Genomic DNA, 13811 nt, shown 5'->3' with positions numbered 1-13811 from the left:
AGGGCCAGGCTGGGGCATCTGCCCTGCTGAACCCCTGCCCCCAGCACCCCAGAATCTACAGCACAGCTACTCCCAAACTGCAGGGTTTTGTCATTGAAGGCAGAGATTCAGGAGACCCGGGTGAAGGGGTGAGGCCTCAGGCTTAGGCAAGGCCTGGGAAGGGCTCTATGGGGCGAACCTCCTTGGGATCCATGGATTGGGAGAGGCTCCACCCCTAGCCCTTCCAGGAGCCTCCCCCCAAGCACACCACACACACACACACACCCCCATACCTGCGAGCCCAGCCCGCCCCAGGAACCTCCCCAGCACACCACACACATGCATACACCCCACCCCCACATCTGCCATCCCAGCCCTCCCCAGGAATCTGCACCCCAGCATGCCCCCACCCTCCATACCTGCCATTCTCTGCATTCCTCGTGGCTGGAGAGCTCAAAGAGCGTGACGGCATTGTAGAGCTGCCAGAACTAGAGAGAGGAAGGCAGGCGCTGCTCACCCACCAGGCTCCCCTGGCCAGCGACGTAGAAAGCCAGGGAGATGCCCAGGCCCCCCACCCAACTTTGGGTATCAACTACCCACAGCACTGACAGACACCCCCCAAAATGAGCAGGCACCCGAGGCCAGGGCAGGGCTGGGCCAGTTCTGGCTCCTGCCTTGGCATCCCCGGGCTCAGAGGCTGCCCAGGCCCCAGGATGCCACGGGGCCCAGCATGGGGACAGATGGAGAAAGAGGGCAAGGCCTGAAGACCTTCTGTTCCTGGGGGTCAGCCCAGACAGGAGATACCCACAAACTCCAGGGGAACTCACATGGCCACAGAAGAGGAAGGGCAGGAGAAAGGTGAGGCCCCGCCACATCCAGGACTGGAACCCTTCTGTGGAGAGGAGGGAAGAAAAAGGACCCACTGAGGGGCTCTGCTGCCCCCAAAGCCCCACCAGACACCCACCCCCAGCCACGCCAGTCACCCTAAGATGAGCCAGGCACAGTCACACATGCGGAGGGTCAGCCCTCACCTGTCATAGCTGGGTGGGCATTCACTATGGCAATAGCAGCCCTGTCACCCAGCCCGACTGCTGTCATTCCTCAAGTCACCAAGAGCCAGGTGGCCCTGACAGCACGCACAGGTGCCGGGCGCTACGCTGTTACTAATTTCTTTAATCTGCACAGGGCTTTGCATTTTATCATGAATTCTCACATGCATCACTTCTATTGAGTCTTGAGACAGGAGGACCTACTTAGCAGAGTAATTTGATGGAAATGACCATGTCAAAAGACAGCAGAGTTGGCCAGGTGCAGTGGCTCACGCCTGAAATCTCAGCACTTTAGGAGGCCAAGGCAGGCAGATCACTTGAGGCCAGGAGTTTGAGACCAGCCTGGCCAACATGGTGAAACCCCGTCTCTACTAAAAATACAAAAATTAGTTGGGCGTGGTGGCGGGCACCTGTAATCTCAGCTACTCAGGAGGCTGAGGCAGGAGAATTGCTTGAACCCGGGAGAAGGAGGTTGCAGTGAACAGAGATAATGCCACTGCAATGCAGCCTGGGCAACAGAGTGAAACGCCATCTCAAAAAAAAAAAAAAAAGATAGCAGAGTTGTATTAAAAACAGTTTCCCCTGAAATTCTCAATGAGGGGGTCTCCTCACTTTTCTGACCGGCACCCCTATGGCTTAAGAATGAAGCATGTCTCCCCCGTGTATGTGCATTTATGTACTTATACATGTTGGTATGCAGACATGTTATAGACAAATGGCTAATTTTGTGTGTGTGTGTGTGTGTGTATACGTTCTAAAACACACACACAAAAATAGATACTTCCAGAGGCTGACACAGAGGCCCTGCCCTCAGGGCCTGCTATGCAGCTGGCCTGGCACTTGGCAGCCGAAACAGAATCCAGGATGAATTCTGGAAGGCGCTTCGGGATAAAGGGCAGCGGCCTGGCTCCACTGTATGGGAGATGCTCGCTGGGCCGCACTCCCGGTGTGGGGGAGCTGGCGGGTCCAGCACCTGCCCCCGCTCCAACCCAGGCCCAGCTACTCACCCACTGTAAGATCCAGGTGGTTCCTCTCCCCCAGGGCCCGCAGCCGGTAGAGGCAGCCCCTCTGGTAATAATATTGCAGGAACTGTACGCAGCCTGCAGGGGGAGCACAGCGCCCGGGCTCAGGGCATGGTGTCCCCAGAAGACAGGGCAACACCTCCTCTCTGCCCCAAGAGAAGGCTGGTGGGTCTTTACTGGGCAGAGGCAGAGAGGGTGCCCTGGTTACAACCCTCTCCCACGCCCAACACACCACACACAGACACACACACCCTTTGGTCTGAACCTGCTTTAGCCCTTATCGAGAACATAGACAGAACTCAGGTATGTGAGACCCATCTAAGCCCCAACGAGAATCGAAACTTCTGGAATTTTCCACGCAGTAGACAATAGATGCTTGCTGGAATGCAAGCTATGCCAGTGCTATGTTGGGAGCTGTGTGCAATGCTAAGACACAAGAGAGTTCCATCCAAGGGGATACTTCGTTGTTGCTAAAAATGAGGTGATAATGACATGAAAAATAGCTATGATAAACTTAAAAATTCAAAAGGCAGGTTATAATAGTAAAGCTCTATGTACAGAAAGATCCCATACTTGTAAAATATATGTAATGCAATACGCACATGTATATACATATTTATGAATAAAAACTTCTGAGAGGACATAGATCTTTTTTTTTTTTTTTTTTTTTTGAGACGGAGTCTCGCTCTGCCACCCAGGCTGGAGTGCAGTGGCTGGATCTCAGCTCACTGCAAGCTCCGCCTCCCGGGTTTACGCCATTCTCCTGCCTCAGCCTCCCAAGTAGCTGGGACTACAGGTGCCCGCCACCTCGCCCGGCTAGTTTCTTTTGTATTTTTTTAGTAGAGACGGGGTTTCACCGTATTAGCCAGGATAGTCTCGATCTCCTGAGCTCGTGATCCGCCCGTCTCGGCCTCCCAAAGTGCTGGGATTACAGGCTTGAGCCACCGCGCCCGGCCTAGGACATAGATCTTAATTAACATTGATCACCCCTTGGGTGGGCTGACATATAACTTCCATTCTTGGCTTTATATATTTGTATTTGTTTGCACGCAGGTTTTAATTTAAAATGTAGGTTGTGGTATCTGAAAAGCCAATACAGCCAGGCATGGTGGCTCATGCCTGTAATCCCAACACTTTGGGAAGCCAAGGCAGGCAGATCACTTGAGGCCAGGAGTTCAAGACCAGCCTGGCCAACATGGTGAAATCCCATCTCTACTAAAATACAAAAACTAACCAGGCATGGTGGCAGGCACCTGTAATCCCAGCTATTTGGAAGACTGAGGCAGGAGAATCGCTTGAACCAGGAGGCGGAGGTTGCAGTGAGCCGAGATCACACCACTGCACTCCAGCCTGGGTGACAGAGAGAAACCCTATCTCAAAAAAACAAACAAACAAAAAAGAAACGGCAGGGTGCGGTGGCTCATGCCTGTAATCCCAACACTTTGGGTGGCAGAGGCCGGTATATCACCTGAGGTCAGGAGTTCCAGACCACCCTGGCCAACATGGTGAAATCTCATCTTTATTAAAAATAAAAGGCCGGGCCGGGCTCGGTGGCTCAAGCCTGTAATCCCAGCACTTTGGGAGGCCGAGACGGGCGGATCACGAGCTCAGGAGATCGAGACCATCCTGGCTGACACGGTGAAACCCCGTCTCTACTAAAAAAATACAAAAGAAACTAGCCGGGCGAGGTGGCGGGCACCTGTAGTCCCAGCTACTTGGGAGGCTGAGGCAGGAGAATGGCGTGAACCCGGGAGGCGGAGCTTGCAGTGAGCTGAGATCCGGCCACTGCACTCCAGCCTGGGTGGCAGAGCGAGACTCCGTCTCAAAAAATAAAAAAATAAAAAATAAATAAAAGGCCGGGCGCGGTGGCTCAAGCCTGTAATCCCAGCACTTTGGGAGGCCGAGACGGGCGGATCACGAGGTCAGGAGATCGAGACCATCCTGGCTAACACAATGAAACCCCGTCTCTACTAAAAATACAAAAAATTAGCCGGGCGTGGTGGCGGCGCCTGTAGTCCCAGCTACTTGGGAGGCTGAGGCAGGAGAATGGCGGGAACCTGGGAGGCGGAGCTTGCAGTGAGCCGAGATCGCGCCACTGCACTCCAGCCTGGGCGACAGAGCGAGACTCCGCCTCAAAAAAAAAAATAAATAAATAAATAAAATAAATAAATAAATAAATAAATTAGCCAGGCATGGTGGCACGCACCTGCAGTCCCAACTACTCGGGAGGCTGGGGCAGAAGAATCATTTGAACCTGGGAGGCAGAGGTTGCAGTGGGCCAAGATGGCACCACTGCACGCCAGCCTGGGCGACAGAGCAAGACTCCATCTCAAAAAAAAAAAGAAAAAGACAATACACACATGGGATAAAATTTAAAGGGAACAAACAGGTTGGTGAAAAGTAAAACTCTCTCCCTGTCCCCAACCATCCAAGCCCCTCTCCCCAGAGGCAACCCTTGGAACCAGCTCATTGTATACAAATTCAGAGCGATTTTCAGATGAGAAAAATAATGTGTATTTCCATCTGGAGGACTTATTTAGGACTGGAAAAAAGGCTGGTGCCCCCAATGCTACTCAGTTCCCAAAGGTCACAGTTGGCAGGGTTCCAGCCTGGGAAAGGAGGAGGCAGTGCTAGGGGCTGCAAGGTGGGTGAAGCTGACCTGGGGCGGGGACAGCTCTCTTTCTGGATTTCTGGGACCCTCTCCCCCAGTCCGGTCTCCCTGCCACACAGGCAAGCACTGATGTCAGCTGGGGCCCTCCCTTGGTGAAAGTCTCAGAAAACCATGCCCCTTCCCCCAAATCCAGGCAACAGTCACTCACTCTGAAAAATGGAAAATGCTAAGAACTGGTTGCGAAACTTCTGATAAATGGGTCCATTAGGCCTGGAGAGAAGGTAGGAAAAAACAAAGGTGGGCCCACTGTGAAATGAGACATTCCTCCCCGCCCCGACTCCATTCCAACCAGGAGAGGGGAAAAGGTGTATAAAGTCAAACTGAGGTCCTGACTTCCGCCCTTCTATCCCTGGGGCTGGGCAAGGTCATCCCATCTTCTTTTCTAGAAGCACAGGAATCCACATGGCCGTGCAGAAGCGCTAACTCCCTGTGACCCCTCTGTCCTCCGCGGTCTCCTTCAGTGCCCAGCCTCACTTGCTCCCTCCGGCCTTGCAGCCCCGCTACCTCTGCCCTGGCCAGGGACACCTGAAACCATTCCCTGGAGAACCCCCTCACGGGCTGGGTGGGGCCAGCACAGCGGCCTGGCCCAGCTGCAGGCTCATACTTTCCCAATTTGGCCCTGGAGCCCCCTGCCACCGCCGTCAGGATCAGACCCCTCCCCATTCCCGGGCCCCAGGCTCTACTCCCTGGGAGGCTGGAGGGGACCAGCGAGGGGCTACTCACCAGGTCAGCATCACTCCAGACAGGAACGTGGACACGTAGTGGTGAGACACCCACCAGCCTTTAATTCTCGGAGAGGGAGAGAACGGAAGTGCGCTCAGGAGGGGAGAGCAATGCAGGCGTGTGTCTCGCTGAGGCCCCGTCTATGCAGCAGGGGCTACTTCTCGGAGTAAGAAACGGACTGGAACCCTGACCTTGCCCTTCTCTCTGTCCCACAGAGCTGCACCATCCCACACAAACCAGCTGCAGATTAGCCCGGACTCCCACTTGGGCTTCCAGTGGTTTCCAGCAACCCTCAGAGCACACCCCTAGCCTCACCTGCCTTCAAACCTCACTCCTGTCCTCCCTCCCTGGTCTTCTCCCCAGCACGTGGGTGCTCCAGGCATGGCCCCTGTCCTCCCCACCAGGTCCTCTCCCCTTCAAACCTCACCCCTGTCCTCCCCACCAGGTCCTCTCCCCTTCAAACCTCACTCCTGTCCTCCCCACCAGGTCCTCTCCCCAGCACGCAGGCGATCCAGGCATGTGGGCTCTCCTAGAACCCGCCAAGCCTGCCTGCTGCCACCTCAGGGCCTGCTACGGACTGAACACTGGCCCCAGTTCCTGCGCTGAAGCTGAACCCCCCAGCACCTTAGAACATCCGTGACTGTATTTGAAGACAGGGCCTTTGAAGAGGGGACTGAGGTAAAACAAGGTCACACAGGTGGGCCCTAGTCCAGTGTGCCTGGTGTGTCTGCAAGAAGGGGAGAGATGCCAGGGCTGTTCGTGCACAGAGAAGGCCACATGAGGACACACAGGGAGATGCCGTCTGTGAGCCACGGAGAGTGGTCTCAGGAGAAACCAGCCCCGCCAGCACCTCCATCCTAGACTTTCAGCCACCGAACTGCAAGGAAATACACTCGTGGCTTAGGACGCCCAGCAAGCGGTATTCCCTGCAGCTACACCCAGCGGGCTCGTCCAGGGCCTTCGGACTTGCTGCTCTCTCTGCTCCAAGACCTTGACCTGCCTGGCTCCCGGTCCAAGTTCAAGCTTCAGACTAGCTGTCACCTCACAAAGGCCTCCTGACCACCTTATCTGAACCAGCCCGATGGCCCCGCTCAGACCACACTGCCCCGCTTCATCTCCTTCATGGCACGGACCACTGTCTGCAATTATGTGCCTTTCTTCCTGTGATCTGCCCCCTTTCCCACCCCTATGTCACCTCTAGATAGAGCAGGGTCTTGTCTCTGTTGTTCACTAATCTATTTTTGGCGGGTTCCAAGCAGCTGCTCAATAAATGTGTTGAATAAGCACACATGTACATGTACACACACACACACGCACACACACACGCACTCTTTTTTTTCCAGGCGGGGTCTTGCTCTGTCACCCGGTCTGGGGTGCAGTGGTGCAGTCATGGCTCACTGCAGCCCTGACCTCCCAGGTCAAGCGATTCTCCCACCTCAGCCTCCTGAGTGGCTGGGATCACAGGCCTGCGCCACCAAGTCCAGCTAATTTTTTTTTTTTTAGAGACAGGGTCTTGCTATGTTGCTGGACTGGTCTCAAACTCCTGGGCTCAAGCAATTCGCCTGCCTTGGCCTTCCAAAGTTCTGGGATTACAGTCGTGAGCCACTGTGCCTGGCCACACACTCTTACACAGGACTGCAGCTATGACATTGCCCTGTACAGAAGCAGAGGCTGATGGACGCCACATGCACCACCTCACACCATCTGAGGCAGCTTCTCCCCAGAAGCCACACACCCCAGGCCCATCTCCTGCCATCTCAGTGACAGGAGACCCTTGTCCAGCCCTGGACTTCATCTATCCAGTCCAGAGGCTGTGGGGACCCTGTTTCCAGAACTCAGCACTCCCCACAGAGTCTTGCTTTGTCACCCAGGTTGGAGTGTAATGGTACATTCTCAGCTCACTGCAACCTCCGCCTCCCGGGTTCAAGTGATTCTCCTGCCTCAGTCTCCTGAGCAGCTGGGATTACAGGTGCCTGCCACCACACTCGGCTAATTTTTGTATTTAAAAATACAAAATTTTATTTTTTGTATTGACCTCAGGGGATCCACCTGCCTCGGACTCCCAAAGTGCTGGGATTACAGGCGTGAGCCACCGCACCCGGCCCAGCCAGGGGCTCTTGATCCACAGTTGGGTAGAGCCTGGTTGTCACTTCCTACCCCCAGCATCAGGGGCAGCCTAGGAAGGAGTTGGACCCTCAACCCTGTATCCTTCGACGTCCCAGAGTGTGTCTCAGGCCTTGGTTGGCCTCCCCAGGCTCCTCTTGTCCAAACACATGGCAGCAACTTGCCAAATGCACCCGGGAGCAGCCAACTCCCTCCTCCCCAGGACTGGGCGGTGGAGCCTGGGGATGCTCGTGCAGACAGTCATTAACCTTCATCCCTCCAGAACTCTCTTGGGTCTGGGCAGGGAAATGGGTCCACTCCCAAAAGGCGGAACCCTGAGGATGTGCTCGGGGCCGAGTTGGATCACAGGAGAAGCTGGATTAGGCTTTCTTTTTAATTAAAATCATCCTGGAACCTGCTTTCTTGACACCTAGACCAGCACCTACAGATACATCACAGTTTTTTTTTTTTTTTTTTTGAGAGACGGAGTCTTGCTCTGTCGCCCAGGCTGGAGTGCAGTGGCTGGATCTGAGCTCACTGCAAGCTCCGCCTCCCGGGTTTACCCCATTCTCCTGCCTCAGTCTCCCGAGTAGCTGGGACTGCAGGCGCCCGCCACCTCGCCCGGCTAGTTTTTTGTATTTTTTAGTAGAGATGGGGTTTCACCGCGTTAGCCAGGATGGTCTCGATCTCCTGACCTTGTGATCCACCGGTCTTGGCCTCCCAAAGTACTGGGATTACAGGCTTGAGCCACCGCGCCCGGCCTATGTCACAGCTTCTTTTTTTTTTTTTTTTTTTTTTTTGAGACGGAGTCTTACTCTGTGCCCCAGGCTGGAGTGCAGTGGCACGATCTCGGCTCACTGCAAGCTCCGCCCCCCGGGTTCACGCCATTCTCCTGCCTCAGCCTCCCGTCACAACTTCTTAAATGGCAAATGACATTCCAAGGTATGGCTCTGCCATGGTCTACTTGGCTCTTTCTTTTGTTTTTTTATTTTTGTAGAGACAGGGTCTTGCTATGTTGCCCAGACTGGTCTCAAACTCCTGACCTCAAGTGATCCACCTCAGCTCCCAAAATGCTGGGATTACAGGTGTGAGCCACCGTGCCCGGCCTCTGGCTGTTTCTCAACCGTCACTATTGCTCTCAACGCTGTCATGATGTCCTTGTGGAAGTCCCCTAAATGCAAAGACACTGTTTCTCCACAGTGGCTACCAGAGGCAGGGTGGATGGGTCAAGGAGTGTGTGCTGCTCCTTGTCCAATTACCCTCCAAACAGCCATCCCAATTTACACTCCCACCCACAGCGGAAGAGAGAATCTGGGTCCCTGAACCCATACCAACAGTGGATGCCATATTTTAAAACTGTTACTAAACCGGCTGGGCGCGGTAGCTCACACCTATAATCCTAGCATTCTGGGAGGCTGAGGCGGGACGACTACTTGAGCCCTGGAGTTGGAGACCAGCATGGACAACATGGCAAAACCTCATCTCTACAAAAAAAAAAAAAAAAAAATCTAAAAAAATTCACTGGGCGTGGGGCTGCACACCTGTAGTCCCAGCTACTTGGGAGGCTGAGGTGGGAGAATGGCTTGAGCCTGGAAAGCAGAGATTGCAGTGAGCTGAGATCGCGTCACTGCACTCCAGCTTGGGTGACAGAGGGAGACCGTGTCTCAAAAAATAAATAAAATAAAATTGTTACCAAACTTACTAGGTGAAAACTGGCATGTCATTGAGGTTTCAGTATGTATTTCCCTAATAAGTGGGCTGGAACCATCTTAAAACCTTCCAAGCAGAATACACACATTATAAGAACGAGACTGGATCTAAACCATCGCTCTTCCCTTGTCGGCCTGTGCAAAAGTTCTGGGCATAAATTGGCTTTTCAAGCAATGGCCTGTGTGTTCCCCAGGAGTTATGGTGAGGGGCAAGGTTTTATGCAGCTCTGTGTTCATAGCACTAACAGCACCAGGTAAACAACAGGCACTCAATAAATGTTGACATGAATGATGTCCAGGAGGTGTGGCTGGTGAAAGCAGCAGCTAATCTGGATGCCACCAGCACAGAGGTGACAAGAGATTGTTGCAGGTGCCACATGAGGTCATGGGGACAGGGTGAGGTGTCCATCTACTTCTTTGTGCCCAGAAAACCGCCACTTCCACCCCTGTATCCTAGTCTCGCCTGTCAGAGTCTAAGAAGCCCCCGCGCTCCAAATTTCTGACAGCAAAGGCAGTTGGCCAGACTCCCCGACTTCCAGCTTGAAGAGCAACCAGGAAGTCTCTGAAACCTCCCAGAGCTCTGCAGAGCCACATGTCAGCCCTCAGCGCTTGGCGGGCGCCACACTCCTTTGTCCTGCTCCCAGAGCTCCCCTGAGAAATGCCCTCTGTCTAGGAGCAGCCTGAGGCAGACACAGACTCCAGGCAACAAGGCTGACTGAGCAGCAGCTTTTTATTTCACAGCTTGCCCTGCCCAGAGCCCCGCTCTGACAGATGCCACCAATAAACACAGCTCAGTGACATCGGGTGAGGCTAGAAATCGCTGCTTCCCTGGCCCGGCATTCACAAGCCCAGGCGTCCATCTGCACACCCCAGGGCTCTGGGCTGGTTGTGTGCACATGTGCTTATATAGCCGTTTTATTGTGATGTAATTCAGATACCATACAATTCACTCATTGAATATGTACAACTGAGTGGTTTTTAGTATATTTACAGAGTTGTGCAACTGTCACCAGAATCTATCTTACAACCTTTTTATCACCGCAGAAAGAAACCTACACCCATCTGAAGTCACTCTCTGGGCTCATTTCACCACATTAGTTAAAGCTTGCAGGGGGAGGCTGGGTGCGGTGGCTCAAGCCTGTAATCCCAGCACTTTGGGAGGCTGAGGCGGGCAGATCACGAGGTCAGCAGATCGAGACCATCCTGGCTAACACGGTGAAACCCCATCTCCACTAAAAATACAAAAAATTAGCCGGGCGTGGTGGCAGGCGCCTGTCGTCCCAGCTACTCGGGAGGCTGAGGCAGGAGAATCACCTGAACCCAAGAGGCGGAGCTTGCAGTGAGCCGAGATCGTGCCACTGCACTGCAGCCTGGCAACAGAGCGAGACTCTCTCTCAAATCAAACAAACAAACAAAGCCAATTAGAGGCAGGCACCCTAGGCTGGCTCCCTAGAAAAGCAAACATGATCACCAAGTCATTACTCATTCTGGCCCAGAACTAACTGTAATAGACAAAGGCTGTTTTGCCCAGTTGCAGATCTGCTTTGCCCCTGTGGGGAACCACCTCACCCCTACACTCAGTCTGGGCGACTGGGATAGAGCTCAGTCTTATACCCAAGCACATGACCCCCAGCTAACCAATCAGGACCCTCTGTGGCCCTCTGGCAACAGTGACTGGCTCTCAGAGATCAGTAGGTCACCCGAGCCTGGCCAATCAGAAGTCTGTGTCAAGATTCCAACTGGGGTGGAGTGAGGTCTGTCAGCTCAGGGGTTACTTTTGGCGGGAGGCCCGCCTGGGGGCCGCTGGGAGTCATCGCAGAGGAAAACGGAACAGGGAGCTGGAACCGGACCATGAACATTGCCTGAGCCCTTCTGACCTCCTTGAATGGAAATTCCCAGTGACATGGGCCCATGAGACCCCTTCAGGTTTAGTCCCTATGGGATGAGTTTCCATCATTTTCAAGTTTACAAGAGAAGCTGACTTGCTTACTGTGCTGAGCTGATGAGTGGCATCTCACTTGGCAGGCACCAGACACAAACCGAGGGTGGCTGCATCTCCCGATGCGGAAGTCCCCACCCCTACCCGCTCCCCTGACCACACCTCCCGTCCCAATTCAAATCTCAGGTACAGCCAGAACTGGACAAAAGCGCCTCCATCAGACCAAAAGAGGGCAGCAATTACCCAGGAGGCCCGCAGGGTTCGGCGATGCTGTCTCTGGAATGCCGTTGTGGCCCCAGGACCCTTCCTCACGGCAGAACTTGGGTTTGGGTCACTTCAACAAAGACCGTGGGGTGTTGACGGCGCGCACCAGCCCTGAGCGGATGCTTCGGGATGAGAAACTAGAGTTCATCCCAGTCTCACCTCCCACGGCCTCCACACAGGCTCTCCTGCAAGGGTTTCTGAGCCACTCCCTGGTAAAGAGCGGGAGGGGAGGCCTCCAAGGCATCTCCCTTGCCTGCCCCCAGGATCAATCAGCCCTGAGGAGGAGCTGGGGGAGGGAGCAGGCTAAATCTCCAACAGATGTGGAAGATGAGTCACAAGTTTGAGTCACTCGGATTTAGCCCACCTGCCTTGCCCCCTCCCCCACAAGCTGGCCCCAGCTCCTGTAGTCATTTTATTAGGTTGGTGCAAAAAATGACTGCAAAACACAAATACTTTTAGACCACCCTAAATAGAAGATAACGCATCTGTTTGCATGTATTCAGGCCCAGAGGCCCTATTCCAGACTCCACTTGCCCATTCAAACCCCTTCCTCAGACCACCAAGCGGAGACAGGCCTGGAGGAAAGGTTCCATTGCAACCTCAAGTTCCTTGAACTATATCTGCCATGAAAAGGTCTTTAGTAAAAAAAAAACTCTGGGCTGGGTGCGGTGGCTCATGCCTGTAATCCCAGCACTTCAGAAGGCCGAGGTGAGCAGATCACCTGAGGTTAGGAGTTCAAGATCAGCCTGGCCAACATGGTGAAACCCCATCTCTACTAAAAATACAAAAATTAGCTGGGCGTGGTGGTGGGCACCTCTAATCCCAGCTACTCGGGAGGCTGAAGCAGGAGAATTGCTTGAACCCAGGAGGCAGAGGTTGCAGTGAGCTAAGATCGCACCACTGCACTCCAGCCTGGGCGACAGAGCAAGACTCTGTCTCAAAAAAAAAAAAAAAAACCTTTGTGGGTGCTCCCAGAAGGCAGTGTGTGAGTTATCTTGGAGTCCCTTAGTTCAGTGTTCGGTACTTAGGAGACGCTCAATAAAGGTCTGATGAATGGCAGACGGAGGGTAGAGCAGACTCACACGAAACTTTGAATTACAAGCTCAGAGACAACCATCCCTGCTCTCCTGTCACAGAGTGAACTCCAGGAACTCTGAAAAGCTCCTGCTAAACTGTTAGGCAAGGGAGGCTGGCTTTGGAACTCCTTTTTGCCCCGTTAGCGGCCCTCTCTGTTTTGCTGGAGAGCCCCACGCCTGCAGAGACCTCCGCTCGGTGCTGCTCCCATCTCTCTGGTCATCCCCCACCCACAGCATCACATTAGAATAAAAAGCTGCCCAGAGTAACTCTTACTAAAGTGTTAATGATTGCCAGAGGCATCACATGCCCGGGAGAACTCTTTTTTTTTTGAGACAGGGTCTCACTTGCCTAGGCTAGAGTACAACGGCCTCAACCTCCCGGGCACATACAATCCTCCCACCTCAGCCTCCTGAGTAGCTAGGACCACAGGTGTACACCACCATGCCTGGCTCATTTTTTTTTTAGACTGAGTTTCGCTCTTGTTGCCCAGGCTGGAGTGCAGTGGCACGATCTTGGCTCACAGCAACCTCAGCCCACCAGGTTGCAGCGATTCTCCTGCCTCAGCCTTCCTGAGTAGCTGGGATTACAGGCATGCACCACCACGCCCAGCTAATTTTGTATTTTTAGGAGAGATGGGGTTTCCCCATGTTGGTCAGGCTGGTCTCGAACTCCCGACCTCAGGTGATCCACCCGGCTTGGCCTCCCAAAGTGCTGGAATTACAGGCATGAGCCACCGCACCCGGCCCATGCCTGGTTAATTTTTTAATTTTTAAATTAAGACAGGTCTTGCCATGTTGCCCAGGCTGGTCTCAAACTCCTGGGCTCAAGTGATTCTCTCGCCTCAGCCTCTCAATTAGCTGGGACTATAGGCACACACCACCATGCCCAGGTAATTTTTTTTTTTTTTTTTTGGTAAAGATGAAGTCTCATTTTGTTGCCCAGACTGGTCTCGAACTCCTGGGTTCAAGTGATCCACCCACCTCTGCCTCCCAAAATGCTGGGATTATAGGCGTGAGCCACCATGCCCGGCCTACACACTGATGTTTTCTAAATGGCTGTGTGCCACAAGGCTGCATTCCTGAGACTTCCTGTTGCCCTCAGGAGGCTAGGCAGGAGGGGGGCTCCTGTCCTTACCTCCAGGCTCTATGTTCAGGGGAGGGCAGGGACCTGCCATAAAAGACCACAAGGCAAACAAGCGGGAAGGTGGCACATTAGGTGGTGGAGGCTGCGCAGCTCCTGGGTGTTCCTCACTAGTTCCCAGGAGGAAGGAGGAAG

The 13811-nt window shown here is 53.7% G+C and overlaps 1 protein-coding gene across 13 annotated transcripts in view; it reads right to left on the bottom strand.

Annotated features, from left to right (window-relative positions):
- Positions 1 to 13811, bottom strand: part of TMEM120B (transmembrane protein 120B) — a 64464-nt gene that overhangs the window by 649 nt on the left and 50004 nt on the right. For 5 of the 13 annotated variants that reach the window (XM_045366114.2, XM_045366115.2, XM_045366116.2 and 2 more), the window contains 5 exons: positions 5445 to 5510; positions 4870 to 4931; positions 2036 to 2226; positions 807 to 871; positions 399 to 467 (listed from right to left, as the gene is read on the bottom strand). In XM_045366114.2, coding sequence (XP_045222049.1) covers positions 399 to 467; positions 807 to 871; positions 2036 to 2226; positions 4870 to 4931; positions 5445 to 5510 — 453 coding nt within the window. The remainder of the gene's footprint in view (positions 1 to 398; positions 468 to 806; positions 872 to 2035; positions 2227 to 4869; positions 4932 to 5444; positions 5511 to 13811) is intronic. The other 8 variants (XM_005572462.4, XM_074008133.1, XM_074008134.1 and 5 more) reach the window with 3 other exon arrangements.

The sequence above is a fragment of the Macaca fascicularis genome, chromosome 11, assembly GCF_037993035.2.
Source record: "Macaca fascicularis isolate 582-1 chromosome 11, T2T-MFA8v1.1".
Lineage (NCBI taxonomy): Eukaryota > Metazoa > Chordata > Mammalia > Primates > Cercopithecidae > Macaca > Macaca fascicularis.
This window is presented reverse-complemented; position numbering and strand designations above follow the sequence as displayed.